At 40.6% G+C, this 22,935-nt stretch overlaps 1 protein-coding gene across 1 annotated transcript in view; it reads left to right on the forward strand.

The window, feature by feature from the left end:
• Positions 1–22,935, forward strand: part of LOC148161758 (cytoplasmic dynein 2 heavy chain 1-like) — a 103,081-nt gene that overhangs the window by 29,841 nt on the left and 50,305 nt on the right. Inside the window, 17 exon segments of the mRNA XM_088020599.1 lie at positions 121–236; positions 884–1,011; positions 3,011–3,160; positions 3,845–4,003; positions 4,005–4,051; positions 5,173–5,328; positions 5,415–5,529; positions 6,031–6,201; positions 7,652–8,034; positions 9,791–9,923; positions 10,025–10,142; positions 11,636–11,748; positions 13,738–13,857; positions 16,784–16,934; positions 18,610–18,815; positions 20,005–20,187; positions 21,420–21,602. Coding sequence (XP_087876725.1) covers positions 121–236; positions 884–1,011; positions 3,011–3,160; positions 3,845–4,003; positions 4,005–4,051; positions 5,173–5,328; positions 5,415–5,529; positions 6,031–6,201; positions 7,652–8,034; positions 9,791–9,923; positions 10,025–10,142; positions 11,636–11,748; positions 13,738–13,857; positions 16,784–16,934; positions 18,610–18,815; positions 20,005–20,187; positions 21,420–21,602 — 2,632 coding nt within the window.

Raw genomic sequence — 22,935 nt, forward strand, 5'->3', positions numbered from 1 at the left:
TTAAAGATCACAGTAATACTTTCTGATTTACATTTTGAAATGTGTGCTAAAATCGTTACAAGACTCTTTTCCTCTAATAAGTCTTTTTCATGTCAAAGTATGTCCATTGGCCTTTTTCAGTGCGGTCAAGGTAGATTGTTTAAATATTAATTGTAACCCTGTGAAGACTGTGATTGATGATCTCATCCAGAAGCTATTTGATACGCTTGTTCTTTCTTTGAAGAAGTCCATCCAGGGTAAAGATACTCTTTAATTTTTATTTTAATTTAATTTTATACATAAAGGCATACACTTTGATAATTAGAAATGTAAATCCCAGTGATGATTAAAATCAACCAACCTAGAAAGTATTATGAAATGAAGTGTTCTTAAAATGATAATTTTAGTAAAGTAGGAAAGTCCATATCCAACTCTTAAGAGGTCTAAAAATGGAAGGCATTTTTACTATTTACCATATGAGCAAGTATCAGTTTGTTGTATATGTTACTGAGAAAGGTAGGTAATTCTGCTAGAACGTATTCCTTCTTTCAAATTACTACTGTTTTCCAAAATTCCACATTGTTTCTTTTTCCATCAAACTGAGATGTGTTAACATATTATCTAAAAGACTGGAAAAGTTACCAATTTTGAGCAAAATTTACTAATAATGAGTACATTTTAACTTCCTCAAAATTTTGAGGCATAATGTGAAACAGCTAAACTTCCATGACGAGAAATTTCTTTGCTTATTCTGTATTTTAAAATTTCGTTGTATGAGCAAATAAAAATTTAAGATTTAATGTATGCTATGTAGTGATGACTTCTAACACTCCTTATTTTTAAAATGATGCAATGGAATCTTTTTGGTGATAATAACACTCTGTTTCAATATCACTTAATTCAGCTCACCTACATGAAATTGATACATTTGTTACTGAGGCTATGGAAGTTTTAACAGTTATTCTCCAGTCTGTGGAGGAGATAGGCGATGCAAATTTACAATATAGTAAGCTACAAGAACGGAAACCAGAGGTGAGGATTGCAAAGTAAAGTTATCAATTTATTTGTACTGTACTGAAGATGTTTCTTTTTTTAAATTTTATTTTATTATGTTATGTTAGTCACCATACATTACATCATTAGTTTTTGATGTAGTGTTCCATGATTCATTGTTGAGATGTTTCAGTTAGGTAATATTATGTGACTATTTAGAAATATCAGGGCACCTGGGTGGCTCAGTTGGTTAAGCGACTGCCTTCTGCTCAGGTCATGATCCTGGAGTCCCGGGCTCGAGCCCCACATCGGGCTCCCTGCTCAGCGGGGAGTCTGCTTCTCCCTCTGACCCTCTTCCCTCTCGTGCTCTCTATCTCTCATTCTCTCTCTCTCAAATAAATAAATAAAATCTTTAAAAAAAAGAGAAATATCATATGATTTCAGTATTGTAAGAGAGTATGTATTATCTGGTCCAGTTGGTCAGCTCATGATTGGACTCTTGGTGTTACGTTGGTGCAGTGAGACAGTAACAGTCCTATTTATTACTGTCTTCAGGAGTACTTACAGTCTGTTTTATGATGTACCGTGTTAGAGTAAGACTTTACTTAAATAATTCATGCTGTTACTTCCAGGGTTGTAACTTTAGGATGCTGAAGTGTGAGGTTAGAGCTGAATTTAGGACTACACACCCCCTCCCCCCACACACAGTACACATACACACACACATATAGAGTGGTTATATTATGGATGATTTTAACTGTTTAGAAGAAGGAAGAGAAATAATTCAAGTCAGGAAACTTTTATGTGTCCCTCCTGTGTGATAGACTTGAAATTATAAAGATAGTTCAGAGGTAAGTGAAATAATATACTTTCACGGTGTAACACAGAGGGGCGTTAGAGAAAGAGGAATGAGTGTGTTTCCTAGAAGTTTGGCTTGAGCAGCTGGGAAGCTACTGGTATCATTTACTATGAATGGGAATGACTGGAAGAGGAAGATGTTGGGATTTTGGAGATGGTGGGGATTGAGATATGAGATGGAAGTTGAATGAGGAATAGGGAACGTAGAATAAAGACTAGAGATGAAAACTTGAACGCCATCTTTATATGCATGAAGTGTGAAGCCATGGGATGGACTAGACCATGGGTTGATAGCAGACAAAGGAGGCTGTGGGAGCAGGGTAGAACATCCCAAAATTTAGAGTTGAAGTGTAAGAGGAAGTACAGAGGAGAACTGAGAGTGAAGTGGGAGGGAAGACACAGAAACGAGGAGAAAAGACGTGGATGTCACATGCTAGGGCACCACATGAGGCAGGAAGAGCTAGACAAGATCTCTGGCACATGAGCCACGTCAGGACTTCAGGGTTGATCCTGTTGATGCTGGGCAGTCTTTGCTGGGCTCTAAGCAGCAGGATGTTACAGAATTGTGTTTTATGTCTCTCTGTTGCCGTGCGGATTGGTTGGAGGAGGAGTGGGGGCAGGCTGACTAGGAGACTGTCATCCTGTCTTTTCAGGCTCATCTAAGTCCTGTTCACATGTGGGAAATTAGAGCCTTACTTTCTTCTTTCTCTTCTACCGAGTGTCCTAGTGCAGAATGGCTCGATTCCATGTTTTCAGTTGTCTTTTTCTTAAGGATCTTCATGACTTTTCCTCTCTGTTGAGTAGAATAATGTAGTTTATTTCTGCTTTTAGATAATCCCTAATCTTAGTTCTTTTAGAAGCCCTTTTAGTATTTTCTTATGAGTAGAACTGCTATAGTGAGAACTCTGCCTTGAATAGCACCGTAGCATTGTCCTTATTGATTCACGGTGTCGGTAGAGCACCTTTATGATCCTTTTTTACCCTCATGTTAGACGGCCTTAGCTGGGTTTGCGTATAATAATAAGTTAGTATTAGGAGCTTCATATCCAGGAATTTAACAAACCATTTCAAAGCAGAAATCTTGATTTTAAAAAAGCTAGTCATGGAACAAATAAGAATAAATGAACCTTAAGAAATTTGATAAAATTGGTTTTTTACGTGTTATTTCTTCAACCTTTAGATTTTGCCCTTATTCCAAGAAGCTGAAGATAAAAACAGACTTTTACGAACTGTGGCAGGTGGAGGTTTGGAAACAATTAGCAATCTGAAAGCTAAGTGGGATAAATTTGAGTTGATGATGGAAAGTCACCAACTTATGATTAAAGATCAGGTAAGAACCTGTTAGTCATTTTCTTAAAATGGAAACTTGATTTTTTTCTCACTTAAGATCTCTTGCTTATCTTTATTCCGTTGCAGTTCAGGTAGATAAGAATTTTATATTGCTGATGAAATTGGCCTCCTCAGCACTTCCATGTAGTAAAACATTTCACATAGTTGATTTGCTTCCTGCCATACAAAGAATGTATGTCGTATTATTTTCAGTTTTTCTTATGGGCGAATTTGTTTGCCTACTACATATGGCGTCTTTTAAGGGACAACCTGGTAGCTATACACAGCTCTTATACTACGTCCCATTGACTGAACTTACTGTTTGGGGTGGGTGACCGGGACACGCCCCCTTAATTAAGCAGCTGTATGCTCGTGTGGGACAGCTCTAGTCATTGGTCAAATCTTTTATCGCATCAACTTTGTTGAGAGTTGTGGTGGAAGCTGCTAATAACATGAATGATTTTTTAATGATGATGCTTGCAGTATATCTCCTATTGCTGAATATTTATGGTCTCATTTTGAAATCAAAATTTTATTGTACTTGAAATCAATAATTGAAAACAATATTTTGAAAAATTGGTATTGGTGTTTATTCACCTCTAAATAGAAAATGTTAGAAATAAAATATGAAAGGAAAGTGAGATTTTACAATGAATTGAATTATATAAACTCTTGACTCTTATAGATTGAAGTAATGAAAGGAAACGTGAAGTCACGTCTTCAGATCTATTATCAAGAACTGGAAAAATTTAAAGCTCGTTGGGACCAACTAAAGCCTGGTGATGATATTATTGAAACTGGCCAGCAAAATGCTCTTGATACAAGTGCCAAATCAATAAAAGAGAAAAAAAATTGAGTTTGATGATCTTGAAGTCATAAGGAAAAAGCTGGTGTATGTTTTCTCTTTAAAATTGATAGTAGTCATTTTGGTTTATATTTGTATATGTTAAGCCAGTAACATTCTTACATTTGTTTATCTTAATGTTTTTCTTTATAAAATTCTGTAGTTTTAAAGACAGAACTAAGAAGGGCTCATGCTGTTGCTTTCTTAGGAGTCGTGGCTGGGCTCTGTCAGGAGATGAAAAAAAAAGCAAATTTCCATTTAGGCCTAGAAGTAGAACAGAAAACTAAATTGACTTAAAAGTTAAATTAGGGAGTTGGAATACTTACTTGCTTTCTGTGATTTCGTTGTATTTAAAGATGGGATATGTAAAATTAATGGCAAATTGCTTTCAGAGACTCTGAGAAAAAAAAATGAACCTAGCAAAATAATAAGACAATTTCAAGAAAAAATTGTTTTGTGTTACAATAATACAAGGTATTAAATTTATTTTATTTTAAAGATTTTATTTATTTGAGAGAGAGAGCGCATACAGGAGCAGTGGGGGTTGAGGGGGTGGATGGAGGGGGAGAAGCAGACTCCCCCCTGAGCAGGGAGCCCGACTCGGGACTCGATCCCACGATCCTGGGATCATGACCTGAGCTGAAGGCAGACACTTAACCGACTGAGCCACCCAGGCACCCACAAGGTATTAAGTTTAAATGTGGTTTTAGGTTTGGTCTCTTTTTACGCAAATGCATCCATAAGATAGTTGTCTTCATGGGGGAGTGGAGGATTCAGTACCACACTTACTAAATGGCATTATACCTTTTATCTAAAAGGGTATCTTATATTCCAGAATTTAACTCTTGGATATTAATATTAATCTCTTCTCAGTTAATCCGTGAATATAAATAATTCTGAATATTTCTATTTTTATGATGTATATGATGTACATAATATGTGTTACCAGCTCCACTTTGACTCCTTTAGAAAAACGCACATTTATGAATTTAAAAGAGGTTATACTTAAAAGTTACAGTAAAATTCTCACGCAGTCCCCCACTGTCTGGCTCACTGTCAGATATGCAGGTGTGCGCACATGCATGCACACACAGGGAACGCAGTTCAGTAATAGTGAGATGTAACAGTTTTTTAAGAATCTAATGATATTTCACTCTTTCTTTCTATAGTGATGATTGCCGTCATTTTGGACTAGAAGAGCCCAGCTTCTCCTTGGCGTGTAGCATCTCCAAGGACATTGAGAGCTCTGCGCAGATTTGGGCGCTTTATGAAGAGTTCCAGCAGGGGCTTCAGGAAATGGCCAGCGAAGACTGGATCACGTTTCAGTGTGGCTCATAAGCGCTGTTTAGATTCTTATAACTTGGTGGTGTGTTGGGGGATGTGCATTTTAAGGTGTCCTGATGTTTTCCAGGACTAAGACGTATCTGTTGGAGGAGTTCTTGATGACTTGGCACGACAGGTTACGGAAAGTGGAGGGACATTCGGCCATGACAGTGAAGTTGCAGTCAGAAGTCGACAGATACAAAGTAAGACCTGGTGCTCCTGCTGTGCCAGAGTCACCTTGGGGTCGTTGTGCACCTGAGGGAGCTGGGATTCCAGTTTCTGGTTTTAGTGATTCCATCACATGAAGAAAATAGGAAGGATAGAATAAACCATAGAAGTTACTGATATTTCTCCTAAGCTTTTGGAAAAGCTTTAACTAAGAAATTTATGCTTTCCATAAATTGGAATACCTCCTACTGCAATTTAGGATATGGGTCATTTAGCATATTTAGGATATAGGTCGTATCCTAAATAATAAAATAGAAATATTTTAGGTCATGTTTTAAAATACATCATGCTACAAAGGGATACTTGCATGTATCCACAGCAATGTTTAATAAAAAATTTTGTGCAATTCTGTTTGAGAATTTGATTTCTAGATTATTAAATAAGATAGCAGTAATTAAAATTTTTATAGCTAATCATAAAAGGAAATAATTTGCATTTTGATAATATATATGTGTGTACATATGTTTTTTTAACAGACTGTGATACCTATTTTGAAATATGTGAGAGGAGAGGATCTATCTCCATATCACTGGCTTGACCTTTTTCGTCTACTTGGTCTTCCTCGGGGGACCAGCCTGGAGAAGTTACTGTTTGGTGATCTCCTCAGAGTAGCTGATACGGTTGTTGCCAAAGCTTCAGACCTTAAAGTAGGATTCACTTTTATAAATATCTCATAGATATGACCTTTGTTAACATATGGTTTTGCTTTGTATTTTATTTAAATAAAACAACAAGTTGAATTTTTTTTCTCTTAGTATAGTGACTATTCCCCTATTCCATTATTCTTTAGTAATGCACCTGAATATGTGTGTGGGGGTATAGAAGCATTATAAACCCCTTCCTTAAGAGAGAGAAAAAATATGAAATGAAGAAATGTCTTGGTTTAAGAAGGGAGTCAGCTTTAATTAAAAAAAAAGCAAACAAATACAAATCATTTTACATAAAATATATTTAAAATCATGGGATATATTGTAAATAAAAGCGAAGAGAAGCCAAAATCCAGAGAGCTAAACCAAGAACCAATTTGCTAATCAGGTTTAGAAAAGGTCTCAGGTAAAAGTAAAACTTGCACAGCTCTCAGTTTTAACATTTGACTTTCTGTGTTGCATTCTGCCCATTCAGTGTAAAAATGAAAGAATTTGCTCTCTTCTAAAGATTTTATTTATTTATTTATTTATTTATTTATTTATTTATTTGAGAGAGAGCGTGTGCACACACGGGGGGAGGGGCAGAGGCAGAGGGAGAGAATCTCAAGCAGACACCCCACTGAGCGAGGAGCCCGACACACCACATGGGGCTCGATCTCATGACCCTGATATCTCGACCTGAGCTGAAACCAAGAGTCAGTTCCTTAACCGACTGAGCCACCCAGGCGCCCCAAAAAGAAAAGTACTCTTGATGTCAGATTGTCGTATTTCATACTTAAAATATGTACCTTTGTGTGTGTTCATAATCTTGGAGCCTATTTAGATAATTGTGAGGTTATAAAGCATGGCTTGTGTAGAAGATGGTTATTAACCACTTTAGGCATATCAGAACTTAAAATTAAATTACAATAAAATTCCTGAGGTGTGCAAAATTTTAAATATGCCAGACTATTTTTTTTTTTTTCAGAGAGGGGGAGGGAGCGAGGGGCAGAGGGAGAGGAAGACAGAGAATCTTAGACAGACTCCATGCCCAGCACAGACCCTAATTTGGCACTGGATCCCACAACCCCGAGGTCATGACCTGAGCCGATATCAGGAGTTGGTCATGTAACCTACTGAGCCACGCAGGCGCCCCGAAGCCAGCCTATTTTTGTGTTTTGTGATAGATTCTTGAATTCTTTTTCTTTTTTAGAAGTAAAAAGTATATGGCAGAACTTTATATATACTTTGACCATGTGAACCTGGATACTTAGTTATCTGGTATCTCTTTGATAAATTAGCAATTCTCTTGGATTGCATGTAAAATATATTCACTTATTATTATTATTATTATTATTTGCTTTATTGTGAAAAACCAAATAAAAATATATCTTCTTTTGAAATGTTTTATGATTTATGTCTATGGTAATTAATGTTGAAATAATAAATATGGATATTTTGTGTTAATTAGGATTTAAATAGTCGGGCACAAGGTGAAGTTACAATCAGAGAAGCTTTACGTGAACTTGATCTTTGGGGAGTTGGAGCAGTATTTACTTTGACTGATTATGAAGACAGCCAACGTCGAACTATCAAGCTAATTAAAGACTGGAAAGACATAGTAAATCAAGTTGGAGATAACAGGTGCATTCTTCAATCCTTAAAGGATTCTCCTTATTATAAAGGATTTGAAGATAAAGTGTCAATTTGGGAAAGAAAACTTCCAGAATTAGATGAATACCTACAGAGTTTAAACCATATTCAGAGGAAGTGGGTATATCTGGAACCCATTTTTGGCCGTGGAGCGTTGCCAAAAGAACAGACACGCTTCAACAGAGTTGATGAGGATTTTCGGTAAGTATGGCAGCATAAAACATCGACATGTGTGGCAGTTTTTTCATTCATATCATGAGGTGCTCAACACAAGCTAAGTACCTTTACGTTATGAGTACCGTCTGTGTCTTCAACCTCTTTCTCTGTTGGATCCTCCAAGGAGCTGTTTGCTCTCATTCAGCCATTTACTTCTTTTTTTTTTTAAAGAATTTTTATTTATTGGAGAGAGAGCACAAGATGGGGGAGGGTCAGAGGGAGAAGCAGACTCCCCACTGAGAAGGGAGTCCGATGCGGGACTCGATCCCGGGACTCCAAGATCATGACCTGAGCCGAAGGCAGTCGCTTAACCAACTGAGCCACCCAGGCGCCCTCAGCCATTTACTTCTTGAACCACGTGGATCTGATTGCTGTCCCTACCACACTACCTGATATTAACAATAATAGTACTGGAGCACAAGGGTAATGATAAGAGTACTGATCTATACCTGTTATTTCCTAGGGTTACCCATTCCTTTCCTGTTGTAGTTTGCTGGGCATTTTTCATGCCTCGTTTTACTTCATCTCTGACTAGTATTTACAGAGGTGAGCATCTCTTGTTGGAGAGTTCCTTCCCTCGGCTTCTGGGGTATTGTCGTCTGGTTTTCTGGTCGTCTGGGTCCGCTCGAGTTCCTGGTGCTCAGGCCTCTCTCAGCATGTAGGTGTGGGCACTCCCCCGGTTTCAGCCTCCGGTTCTTCTCTCTCTCTCTCTCTCTGTGCCCTCTGTGGGCACTCATGGCCACCCCCTCATTCTCTTCTACCTCCTGCGGCCTCTCAGGGTATTTATCGAGCCCATCTTTCTCCTCTGAGCTCCAATATACTGAACATCCTCAGCACTTCAAAACTAGATTCACAAGTTCATCCCTTTAGCCCAAATCTTCCCCATTCCTTTCTCAGTAACTGGTACCGCCTAACTAATTGCTCAGAGCGGAAGCGTAATGGATATTTGACCTCCCCAAACACCTCCAAATGCATTAAGTTAGCACGTTTGTTGATTCTAACCTACTTGATCTATTGGAGCATATCTTTTCTGTCTCTCCTTTCTCCGGACCTTCGGCTTGTGCTTGTCTTCTCCATTAAGCTGCTTGCCCAGCGGCCAGAGTAGTCTGTGACAAGGGAAGTTTCATTGCTGCTTTTCTTTCCCTTTGCTCCGAGGGTAAAGCCTAATCTCCGTGTCCACTTCTGCAGCCTCCCTTGCACTGCTCTGTTTGCTTCAGAGATGCTTTTGCTCCTTTCCTGCTCACCGTTTTCTTTTAGTCGCCGTGCAGATCTCCACCTCAGTGACTTTCTCAAGCATTTGTCATAATTTTATTTAAATATTTTTAGAAAATATTTAATATCTTTCTCTGTCACTGGGCCGTTATCTCTACGAGGTAGGGCTTAGTAGGTGTTTCGTGAATGAATGAAATTGGAGAATTTGCAATAAGGTAGGTTGAAAATGGTAATGGAGGGGCACATGGCTTGCTTGGTCAGTATAACATAGGATTCCAGATCTCGGGGTCATGAGCTTAAGCCCCACGCTGGGTGTAAAGCTCACTTAAAGAAGAAGAAATAAAGTATTTAAAAACAGTAATGGGCTATTCTTAATTTTTAGCATTATTTCTTAGAAGCATAATGATGTGTTGCTGTTAAAATAGTGTTACTTTTAGTTTGTTCTAAGCAGGCAAAAAATAAATGTCTCAGTATTTTCAGCCAAAAACTACTAAAATAAAGGTAAAAATAACTGTTTTTTCTTCTGTAGGTCGATAATGGCTGACATCAAGACAGACAATAGAGTCACAACGTTAACTACTCACGCGGGAATCAGAAATTCTCTGCTGACGATACTTGATCAGCTTCAGAGATGTCAGAAATCATTAAATGAGTTTCTGGAGGCATGTTTTTTAGAAGTACTTCTATAATAAATTTTAAAGTCCTTTATTGCATGACTCATTTGAAAATCTAAGGCTCTTGTTCTTGTTTGTGTTTGTGTCAGGAGAAACGCTCAGCGTTCCCCAGATTTTATTTCCTCGGTGACGATGACCTGCTGGAGGTGCTGGGCCAGTCGACTAGCCCCTCAGTGATCCAGTCTCACCTCAAAAAGCTGTTTGCTGGTAAGAGTCAACAGGTCTCCAACACGTAGTTACTGTGTTTCAGGATCTGCCAGGCATAGTATTAGGCTCCGAGGTAGACTGTTGAATGGAATGCGTGTCCCACTCAAGAAGAGTTTATAGTTTAGTGGAAGGACAGCCTGCTGCGTGGACAGACCCACGGCACCTCCTGTGGTTGCCACAGCCGCGGCTGAGGAGCAGTTCGCGTCCTCCTGGGGCATCTCGAAGGGGACATCTAAGCTGTGGTCTGCAGAGCGTGCCGGTCATTGCTAGCAGCAGGATGGGAAGGCGGCAGGCACTAGCTGCAGAGAGAAGGAGAACGCACCCCTTTATTGCCGAGTGGACACCCTCTGAAGGCGTTGCCACTGGGGAGGTCTGGGGCGGGGGAGGGCCGTCGGGGGCCGGCTGTGGGCCGAGGCGAGGTCACCTGGTGAACAGTGTGGTGATGGTGCCGTGCATGTCCCTCCTGCTGAGTTGCTGTCAACGGGTCAGGGACCATGCACTCCGTCTGCTATAAAAATAATGATGACTGTTGTCTCAGAATGTTTCATTTGTTGGAGAACAGCTATATTTTTCAAATGAGGTGAAACACCGTCACCATCTTCACTTATGGTCGGGTGTCAGCCACCGACAGGCCCCCAGGCCGCCTGGCTTGGTGCTGCGCTTCCTGCCATGCGGTTTTGTTGGAGTGCAGCCATGCCTGTTGGGGTCGGGGGCGGCTCTGGTGCGGCAGTGCCCAGTGGGGGAGGTGACCGAGGCCATATGGCCTGTGGAGCCCTCCTGTCTTAGCTCCCGGTGCCCTACACCGGTGTTGCCTGGCCCTGGGGGTGAGGCCCTCGGGCGCTCCATCCGCAGCTCTGGTTTGGGCTGGGGGAGGTGGTGGCAAGAGCTCTTGGAATCAGCAGGCTTGCTTTCAACTCGGCCTCTACCCTGGATTAGCCAGCTCCCCGTTCACCTCTCTGAAGTTTACTTTCCTCCTCTAAATTGGAAATAACAACTTACGGGGTTTTTGTGAAGATTAAAATTGGGTGTATGTGTATATCAGTATATTGAAGTATTTTTGTCTACCATAAAATAAAATACAAATCTGGAGGAAGGGAGGTCCCGTTTGCCCTCCCCCTTCCTTCTTCTCTTTTGTCTTATATCATGTTAGTGGAATCATCAGTGCGTGTTTTTATGCGCTCATTTGTGTCTGGCCTTTTTTTGCTCATCATCATGTTTTTGAGATACCTGCACCTACATTTTACTTCTTTTTATTGCTGAGTAGTATTGTGTTGTTTGAATATAGATAGTTTATTCATTCACCTATTGGTGGGCGTTTTGGTTGTTTTCAATTTTTGGTTAGGAAAAACTATTCTATTACATGGGAGAATTAACATAATTCCAATAATTAAACATATTATGAGGTACACATTATACACTGTGGTAATGATCTATCTTGTTTAATTATTAGGCCTTTAATCCTTTTACATTTCAATTGTTCTTTTATATTATAGGTATTAACAGTGTGTGCTTCGATGAAGAATCTAAACATATAACTGCAATGAAATCTTTAGAGGGAGAAGTTGTACCTTTTAAAAATAAAGTTCTTCTGTCAAACAATGTAGAGGCAAGTAATTCTTCAAGTATGAAAATAAAAAGAAACTATGAACTTTGTATCAAAAATAATTTAGTCTATTTGTAGGGTGATCTTAGGCCTTTTAGGAAACTCATCTTGTATCTTAAAAGAATTATTTGTTAGGTTGAGAATGATTTGATATTGAAGAAAATATAGATTTTTAGTCTTTGGAAGGCATTGGGTAATTATGAAAAGAATCTTTGGAGTCGGAAAGACTGGATATTAATCTTAACTCCTCGACTTACTAGCTGTGTGACTTACTAGCTGCGTGACGTACTAGTTGTGTGACTTGGGATCACAGCTCTGTCGTCTGTAAAATACCCATCTTACTGTCTGCTGCAAAGACCGTCTGCTGAAGTACACTAGATAGTGTTAGGAGCCTAAATACTCACTAGGTACTTGAAAAAGATGATTTACTTCAGGAGGTGGAATTATGATTTATTATTGACTCTCACCCACCCAAAATGTGTTGTATGAGGTGATGACTGTATAAGATGATTTTATATGAGATGATTTGGGTGAACAAGTAAGTTTAAAACGAATGCATGCACATCCACAACTGTGGATTAATGGACCCTGGAGCCTTGGAAGTGAATGGTCAAAGACGTACGACAGGGGTACGGCTGAAACCAGACAGCAGGAGGTCGCAGCACATTGAACTGTAATTTTCACAGACCAGGATTATCTTCCAGCTAGTGGCTGGGGCCTGTGCCTGATCACGCACATATCTGTCTCTACAGTTGAGCAGAATTTCTGTTCCTGAGTGGGCCTCAACGTTTGATTGGATGTTGATGACATCAGTCAGGTGATTGGAAGCACAGGTGTGTTAGGAGCTCCCATGTTTGTGTTTGGTGAAGGGTTTTGTTGCTGTGTTGTTGTTTGCCTGTCTTGCGGTTTTGTTGGGAGCGGACGAAGAGGGAGGAGGAGCGTGCGTCTGAGCAGTAGGTCCGCAGCAGCTTTCCTGGCAGAGGGCACGGGAAGTCTGCAGGCTGAGGCCGTGATCAGCAGAGCGGGTGTGCGCGGCCTCGCACAGAGTCATTCTCATGCTGGAGCCCCCGCGGCGTCTGAGCTGCAGTGAAGTTCAGGCTGCTGCATACTGGAAAGGGCTCCAGAGTTGGAGAAGTCCAGAACTTAAGAGTTTAATGATGATGAAAAGCTATTTGCATTGTAGGTTTTGCACTTACATTGTATTGCGAATATACAGTCTTTTAGAGTCATGATTAATAAATATTCATTGCTATTTTTATCAGTTACTGTTCTGTTAATACCAGTTAACTTTATTATTTTATCTATCTTCAAATGAAAAATGTATTATTTTGACCCTGAAACAAAATTAGTTCTGTTTAAAGAAGTAGCTTAGCTCCCCACATAATAGAGCTCACCCTAATAAAGCAGTCCCTTCTTCCACTGCAGCTTTCTGAATATGAGCTCACAGGATAGCATGAGCCCCGAGGTGAGCCAGTCACCGCGACTCTGCTTTATTGGCCCGGCTCTCTAGTTTGATTTCTTGTAACGTTGAAATGAAGGGGTTAGTTTGCTCGTATTGTCATTTGTAGAGATGATGACGGTGACAGCTAACTATACATTTATGAGTTTTCACACTTAACCATTATCCCAAGAGTAAGAAAATTGTTTTCCTCGAATTATTTAACTTCTTTACTAATAAATTACTATGTCATAGAACACATTTTGGGAGTGTGAGAGTCAATAAGAAATTATAATCCTGCCTCTTGAAATAAATGAATAGGGTCAGTCAATAGAGTGTATATTTGTTTCATGACTTGTGTATATTATTACTTTTTTGAAAGGTTTATTCATTTATTTTGAGAGAGAGAGAGCACATGAGCAGGCGGGAAGGGCAGAGGGAGAGAATCTCACCACCATGAGATCACGGCCTGAGCCAAAACCAAGAGTTGGATGCTTAACTGATTGAGCCACTCAGGAGCTCCTTGTATATATTATTCTTAATTTTATTTTCAGACCTGGTTAAATGATTTAGCCTTGGAAATGAAGCAGACTTTGAAGCAGTTGTTGATAGAATGTGTTACTGCTGGACGAAGTTGTAAAGGTTCAATTGACCCATCCTTGTTCCCTTCACAGGTAAGGGGGCTCATGTCTTGTCTGGAAGGTAGGCAGGCCTGGCTTCATGGGAAGATCCCTGACACGGAGGCCGGGGGGCCCGACAACTGGCATCATCTTGTTCTCTCTTTCTTTAGCAGTTACTTCTGACAGATTGCTTAACTTCCGAGTCTTTGTTCCTTCCCCCGTAGACTGTGACAGAAGAAGTGCATGGTAGTGATTGAGAGGCTTGCGGGTCAAAGGCACTCGAGGCCAGCCACAGGGGTCAGCGATGCAGCAGCTTCCTGGTTAGGTGGTTAGTGCATCACTGAGGCAGAGGCACGGGATCCATGCCACTGGGCCTCCATCTCCCGTACAGTCACCCAAGAGGCTGGCGCTGGCGGGAGGTTAGCAGGGTGTTCGTGCATGTCTGAAATAGGGCCATGGTGCCGAACTGGGATGTTGGCAGGGGAGCCGAGAGCTAGTCTGCATGGTGGGTCGTGGACCTGAAGCACGCCCGTGGATCTGGATCTTACAGGACGTGGTCCAGGTGTTACCCAGTGTGGTACAGTGTAGTGCTGAGACTTGTGTTAAATATCCTGCCTTGTTCAGGATTTGTTTCACTGAGGCTGAGACTAATACCACGGGTAAGGAACATCAGGGGCTTTGGTTCTTGGGAACTGTAAAAAGTAGGCATTGGAGATACTCGGTGATTTCTCACAGGAAAATCTACCCAACTGCTCAAGGTTATGTGCTTTCCAGACTAAACCGTTTAGTAGCTATTGGAACAAGTTTTATGTTGGTTCTTTTAAAGCTTGAGAAGTTAGATGGGAAACTTGAATATTTTAGATTCTTAGCCATTGTCTCATTCCTATCATTTGCATCTTCTGGTATGTCGAGACAAACTGAAGTATGTTTTAACAGTTCTTGTTAAGCTCTTAGAGAAAATTAAGGGTAATCATCAGCAAACAATAATGCCATTGCAGAGTCAGAGGTAAGCTGCTCTGTTGCTTCTGGAAATGTATTCTACTCCTTTCAACTTCCAGGTAGGATTCAAATGAACTTGGAGTAAAAGACAGAGTATTAAAACATTTCCAGAAGGAAGGATTTCATAGCGATTGATTGGGGAAATGACAGCGGTGTCAGGAGATGCGCGGGGTGCTGTAGGCACGGGAGGGAAGCTGCTGGTCCGAGCCTGCAGCCCACCTCAGGGCTCGCAAGCACCTGGCTGAGAATGGGGACTACAGAAAGTGTCAGTAGTTCACTGTCGCCGTAAAAACATGAACTATTGAAAATAGGAATAGTTCACTGTCAACCAAAACAAAGAATTCACTGTCAACCAAAACAAAGTCTTAGCAGTTAGTGCGAAGAAAAATTTCTCTCAAGAGTACGGGGATTGAATAGTATAACTGCATGAGTATCTGGTATGAGTTATTACTGCTAGTTCAGCTTTCTAGAGGCTTTTTGTAAGAACCTGAAATAATGTAGAGAAGGAACGTTCTCATCTGGGAAGGAGACAGCATGCTGAGTGGAAGGGATTGGACAGGCCTTGGGTCTAATCCTGCTTTTGCCCGTGTTCTCGGAGTGACTCTTGTAGGCACTCAGTTCAGAGGGCATGATGATATGTACGGTGCCAACTTGTTTTGAAGGTTAAAGTGTAAAATGTTTGCAAAGCACTGTTAATGAGTGCTGGATTTTAGGTTATTAATAATATTAGTGACTGCCCAGATACCATAATGGTAGTGTGGCCTGAGAAGTAGCCAGGACTGTATTTCGACTACCATTTCTCTTAGCCTCTCACAGAAGTTGTGTAGTGGACTGTTAAAAATTGAGATTATCAATGTGCATTTATAATGCAGAAATTCGGTAGTATTGCCTGAAAGGGAATCCACAGATAAGAGTATTAGTTTGGAGGTAGCAAGTGAACATTTTTGTATGAAGATTAAAGAGCAAAGGTCTCTTCTCAAAAAGCGGATTTGGATCTGCTTAAAGGCTTCCTCATACATTTGATGAAAGAGACTGGTGAGTTTGTCCCGCAAATTAGGGGAGACAACTTTGCCCTGGAAAGAGTCATTCCTCCTTTAAAGAATGGTATGTAATGCTGTTTATATAATGGTATTTATATAATATTTTTGATAGTATGTTAATACATTGTCTTAAGTTAGAACAAGACAGCAGCTTAGCCTGCTGTGTGAAGTTATAAAATGTATATGTAGATAACTAAATGAGTTAATCTGATAAGTAGAGGCATTTGATGATATTCATCTAGATGCTGAAAAGTATCTATCAGAAAAAACTGTTCCATAGTAATGGGTCAGTAGGTTTAGTCATTTTGAATGATTGGTTTTCTGCATCCATCTCAGAACTCTGCTAAACTATTTTAATGTAAGTTTTCAAAGGCTAGTATAATGTATAATGTATAGTTAATGTATAATGTATAGTTAAATGTATAATGGCTGTATCAGTACCAGTGCTAGGTTGGTTCAATTACAGAAAGCCTTTCAAGCAGTGTTAGCATTTCATGTTTTATGTAAATATAAGGATATCTCTCTTGATCTATAGCTAGTTTCTGTTTATGGGTATTAGACTGAAAGACGAAGACAGAACTTAATGTAAGATAAAATTGGAATTTCGAAAGTTTAGACTTCTGTAGTAGCCTGAGGTTATTTTGGAAGGCACTGATACCTTTGCATCCTTTTTCTGAAGAGAAGCCGTTCATAAAGAGGAGAGTCGGGAGAAGAAAATACAGAGCCTCTTAGGTTACAGTGAGCCTGGTGGGGTCTAGGACCAGGAACTAGGCACGTGGGAGAGTAGCGTGAGGCGAGTTCTTGGTGAGCTTTCCCGTGAAATATTCTGTTGGAAACCCAGTACACAGCTGGGAATCTGGAAAAAGGTATCTTTCTTTAAGTTGGTGAAATTTTCTAAGTAAATTTACCTTTTAAAAATTACTTTTCTTTTTATTCATTAGATACTATGTTTGGCAGAGCAGATTAAATTCACTGAAGATGTAGAAAATGCTTTCAAAGATCATAGTCTTCATCAGATTGAAACACAGCTGGTGACCAAGCTAGAGCACTATACTGGCATTGATACCCGTTCTGAGGATCCACGGAACACTGGTATGAAAACTGGTCCGTTTTCTGCCTGCTTTGGGGTTATTTGAACTTTTTCTTGTTATTCTATCTTAATTTATGTCTTGTGTTTTTGACTGTATCTTTCAACCCATCACCTATTTCAGAGGTTTAGTTTAGGAATTAGAATATACATGCTTTTATATTGTATTTAGAATCAGTAATTCATTACTTTAAACAAATGTAGGAACCTCCCCCACACAGGTTTCTTTATCCTCTTCTGTGTAGCTGTGGTCTTGTGCCGCACCCCTGCGTGCCCTGAAAACTCAGACTGCGTGACAGTGTTGGCCTTTAGCATCAAACATTTTAAAGACTCGAGAAGAGTGTCCTGCTGTGTTTACCTGGATGCTTACCGTTTCTGTTGCCCTTCCTTGATCCTGACACTCTCACTTTCCTGCCGATGGAGTAACTTCCTTCGGCGCTTCTTGTAGGTGGAGTTGCTGGCTCTGATTTCCTTCCTACAAGTGTCCTGCATCTGAGAGTGTCTTTATTTCACCTTCACTCTCTTTCCTTAAGGAAGTATTGTTTTGGTTCTTTGCATGTGGAATGATGTGGGATTGTATCCTGGACATTGTGAATATTGTGTTACAAGTGTCTGGGTCTTGTTTACATCCTTTGGGTAATATTGACGGTTTCTGTTAGTGGTTGATCGTGTTGGGTTCAGGCCCCACGTTCCAGCCAGCCTTCCCTGGGCTGTGGTTCTGATGCCAGCTCTTTTTTAGAAGTCCTTCACTCGTGTGTAGCATCGTCAGGCACCATGCTGTGCTCCTGAAACAGTTACCATCTTGCACGTCAACTACACTTCAGTAATTCAAACAAAATAGTCTTTGCAACACTACTCACACGCCCTCACGTGTGTGCCATCTAATGGCCGGCTCTTGGAGGCTTTGGTTTGATGGCGAGGAAGAGATCCGCCCAGCTGAGGGTGAGCCCAGGAATCATAAATCCAGTTTCTAGAGTCATTTTCCCAATCTCCTCCATCTCCATGCTCCACCCAGTGTTTTCTGGTTTTCTTGGGCTCCCATTCTGCTCTCTGACTGCCGGCCTTCCCTCGTCCCCAAGCTCACCCCGACTGCCGGCCTTCATCCCGGAGCTCACCCGGACCACTGGCCTCCCCCACCCCCAGGCTCACCCTGACCGCCGGCCTCCCCCCATCCCTGAGCTCACCCCAACTGCTGGCCTTACTCCTGGAGCTTGCCCCAACTGCACCTGTCGGGCTTCTGGCTGCAGTGGGTCCAGGCCTGGGGACACCAGAGAGACAAAGAAAAAGGGACGATTGGCTTGGTGGCACTTCTCGTTCAGATCTTCCCCAATTTGCCTGACACTTTGTGTTTTTCAGACTCCGGAATAGCCATTGAGGGCACGTTGTGCATGTTTTATACTTGGGCTCAGAGGGAGACGTAGGCTGCAGTGTGCTTGCTCCCTTGCGTAAGGAACCCGACCCTCTCTCCCTGAAGTTTGGTGCCTTCATTTTCATATGCAAAATTCTTATTTTTTACTGGTGGATTTGGCATATGTTTGACTTCTGTGACTCGTATGACTGTATCTTTCAAATGTATCACAAAATTACCATTTAAATTCATTTAAAAAATCTGTGTATATATGTAATAAATACATAAGTCACAGGCTGACATTTTCTCCAAATATTTTAATTTGCATACAGAATCTGGCATTCTGGAGCTTAAACTTAAAGCACTGATTCTTGATATTATTCATAATATTGATGTGGTAAAGCAGTTAAACCAAGTTCAAGTTCATACAACTGAAGACTGGGCCTGGAAAAAACAAGTCAGATTTTACATGAAAAGTGATCATACATGTTATGTGCAAATAGTGGATTCTGAACTTCAGTATACTTACGAGTATCAGGTATGACTGGTGGCAAAGTATTTTATTTTTCCAGTTGAAACTGTTTTAAAGGAAATTTGCTGTTGGATGACAGAATTATATTTATTTTGGTCATAACCTTTAAGAATTTTTTTGTGTGCGACTGTCTTTTTTGTTTCATCGTAACTAAGAAGATGTTATATCAGAGAAATATTTACAGAAAAGTGAAAATAATGGTGGTGTTGTACTGAATTCTGTGAATGTGCCTTTTCTTAGAGTAGCATTTATATAGAAATGGAGCTGTCTCTTTAATCCAGGGACACTGGAGTCCAGCAACGTTGACGGAAGGAGTCTGGCGCGCGCACACATGCACACACGCGCACACACGCACACACACGCACACACACGCGTGCACACACACACACACACACCACTTGGTGCTGTCGCAGCCACGCCAAAATACACTTGCTGAATGCTCTCGGTTTGTGAGATAGACAGTTTTCAAACCAATAACCTAGCTCATGGAACCTGTTTTCAGTAAATCCAGCTGTATCCTCTCTGCCTTGTCCCATGATAATGAGTCAGTCATCAGACTATGTCAGACAATTATGTTAGTAAGTGTATGTCAGGAGAGTCACCTGCTGACTCTTTCAGAAAAGAAATGTGTGTTGAGACCCAAATCTGTTTACCTAAGTTAAGGAAAAACTCTATAACTGCAGCTGGAATTGGAATCTGTTTACCTTATAACTTAGACATTTTGAGAATTATTTGATGAGTTGATATTATTAACTTCATAAGGAAGTTTTCAAAATAATTACATTTGAGTCTCCAAAGTGGTCCTGATTTATGAAGATCATAAGATTCAGGGAATTAATTTACATGAATTTTAAAATACAAGATAGAGTGATTATTATTGTATGATAGAGTTTTGGATTTCCTTGCCTTCGCAGTACGTCTTTTTACCACTATCAAGAACTTGAGAGACTATTTGGAAAACCTTCCAATATGTTAATTGACGATGGAATAAACTACATGCTTGTGATTAAATAAGTTTAATTTCAGTTTGTGCTTTAAAAAGTTTCTTCTAGTAAGAAAATATTTTGGATATTTTTCTGTGTTAGCAGCTTTAACTTTTTTGTTGCCTTTTAAGCTTTTTAACTAGTCCCACAACTTCATGTTTGTAAGGTTCAATAAAACATGAATATTCAAACTTTCTGTTTCCCTTGCATAGGGCAATGCTCCCAAGCTGGTTTATACGCCGCTGACAGACAAGTGCTACCTCACTCTCACTCAAGCCATGAAGATGGGTCTCGGAGGAAACCCTTACAGGCCCGCTGGGACTGGAAAAACTGAATCCATCAAGGCCTTGGGTGCACTTCTTGGGAGACAAGTTTTAGTTTTTAATTGTGATGAGGTAGAATGCATAATTACAAACTAGATAATAGTGTGTGAGTTATAAGAGTTTGGATTAGTATTCATGTACTTATATAGGAAATGCCCTATTTCAAAATCACTTTACTTTTGAGTATAACTTGAAAACAGAATTTGTTTTATTTGAACAATAAAATGGAGAGAGGTTGCAGAGAGTATAGTCTCATAACTTTTCTAAAGGGAACTAGTGCAAATAAATAATTTTAAATACAGAATGAAGGGTTATGTTAGAGGGTAGGAAAATGTTTTTGTTTTTGTTTTTGTTTTTTTAAAGATTTTATTTATTTATTTGACAGAGAGAGACACAGGGAGAGAGGGAACACAAGCAGGGGGAGTGAGAGAGGGAGAAGCAGGCTTCCTGCTGAGCAGGGAGCCCGATGCGGGGCTCGATCCCAGGACCCTGGGACCGTGACCTGAGCCGAAGGCAGACGCTTAACGACTGAGCCACCCAGTCGCCCTGTTTTTGTTTTTTTAAAATTAGTGATTCATCAGTTGCTTATAACACTCTGTGCAGGGGCGCCTGGTGGCTCAGTCATTAGGCGCCTGCCTTCAGCTCAGGTCACGATCTCAGGGTCCTGGGATCGAGCCCCGCATCGGCCTCCCTGCTGTCTGGGAGCCTACTTCTCCCTCTCCTTCTGCTGTTCCCCCTGCTCTCTCTCTCTCTCTCTCTCTCTCTCTCTCTCTGTCAAATAAATAAAATCTAAAACAAAAACCCACAAAACACCCCGTGCTGATTACATTATGTGCCCTCCTTCCATCCCCCATTTACCCCATCCCTCCCCCCCCCCCAGCAACCCTCACTTTATTTCCTCGAGTTCACTCGTGTGAAATTTAAGAAACAAAACAAATGAATATAGGGGAAGGGAAGGAGAAATGTTTTTAGTAAGGAGAATAGTGAACAGAAAGTAAAAGAGATTCATTTTGAAAATACCATTTTCAAAACATTTTGTGTAGGATTTATATTTCAACTTAAAGAACAACTAAAAATCTTGTATCTGTTTAGTTATGTGTATTTTCCAGAACACTTTCACGTGAATTATTTTGTTTATTGTTTGAAACCACCCTGCAAAGTGTAGCTATTTAATCTGTACTTAAGAGCAAAAGAGGCAGAGGTAGGTGAAATGGTCACCTTGCCCATAAATATCAAAGTATTAAATTATTATTAGAGATCCTAATTATTTTTTCACGGATATAATTTTTGCTGTTATTTTTTAGGGCATCGATGTGAAGTCCATGGGATGAATTTTTGTTGGTTTGGTAAAGTGTGGGGCCTGGGGCTGTCTTGATGAATTCAATAGACTGGAAGAGTCTGTGCTTTCGGCAGTGTCTATGCAGATCCAGGCAATTCAAGATGCTCTGAAGAATCACAGGACTGTGTGCGAACTGCTTGCCAAGAAGGTATAGAGACGCTGGGGATTTAAAACTTCAGATATTTCTTACGACTTCTCGTTACTCCTACTTAGGCACATATTCTGTCTTTATTTCTCCTGGCGCCCCCGTTAAACCTTTTACCTGTGAATTGTCTGAGGTTTCTCACCCCTTTTCGGTCTCCCTTTTCCATTCACCTTCAAAATTTGGGTCCTGAGTACTTCCGTTACAATTGTATCTGGTACTGTTTCCTGGGCACGCACTCCGTGCCGGCCCTGTTTGTAGTGCCCCCGGTGCCGTCTCACCTAGCACCCGTCAGAATCCTCCCAGGGAGGGACTGCTGTACATTTTCCGCTTGATGGATGGGGAAAGCATGGTTGGTGAGTTAGGGGTAAGTCTTGGGGCTGGGAACTGACCCCGAGTCTGTCTCAGTCTGAGGCTTGTGTTTTTGATCCCTGTTCTGCATGGATCTTACAACAGTTAAGTGTTTAGCTGTTTTTCCCTTCCTCACTTTTCCCCATCAGAGATACATATTCACGTCATGACAGTGTGAACTTATTTGTGTACAAAGTGTGAGCTTCTCTATATAGTGTATAATGTTGAAAACATGGAAAGTTCAAAGACCTGTGAAATTATCCTCTAATCCATAATAACATTTTCACAGGACGGGTTTTTCAGGCCAGGGCAGGGAAGTAAGACCGGTTCTAAATTATTAATATGTCATTTCTGTGCTGCTTCAGCTCTTCATAAAGAAGAAAGAAACTGTTACGTTTTTACCTCTGTGCTGTCAGAATTTCCTTTTTACACCCTGAGTTTTTTTCCTCCTGTAATGAGCTGAAGGAATTGTCCTTTCTCCAGTCAGCACTGGTCTTTCCACTGATGCTCTGGCATCTCCTTCCGAGGGACCGTGTCTTTGTCATTCCCACCCTAGTAGCCCTCCTTCTTCTCCCCATTCCTCGTGGGCTTTGAAACATAACCAACTCTTGTCCTTTTTAGTAACATACAGTGTGATGTGTAATAAAATTACAATATTTGATCTAATTAAAACATAAGCAACCTTCCTTTCACTCATCTTTCCAACCACTTCTCTTTCTCCTTTCTTTCCTTTAGAGCCAGATTTTTTTTCCTCTAGGTGTTTCTGCTTGCTTCCCATTCATTGTTTGCACACTCTGATTTGGCTTGAAGTGTGCTGTTGCAGATGCTCCTGCCAGGTACTGTCATGGTACCCTGCTCTCCCCTGTTACAACACGAATCACATGGTGCTTGCTTATAGCCTGTAAGCTCCTGGAGGGCATAAACTGGTACTGACTTCTGCTCGGAGTTGTGTTGTCTCTGTGTACCCAGCAAAGGGCCTGGAACAAGG

Source organism: Eumetopias jubatus, unplaced genomic scaffold, assembly GCF_037043125.1.
Source record: "Eumetopias jubatus isolate StellerSeaLion01/CBP00866 unplaced genomic scaffold, mEumJub1_p1.0 scaffold_75, whole genome shotgun sequence".
Lineage (NCBI taxonomy): Eukaryota > Metazoa > Chordata > Mammalia > Carnivora > Otariidae > Eumetopias > Eumetopias jubatus.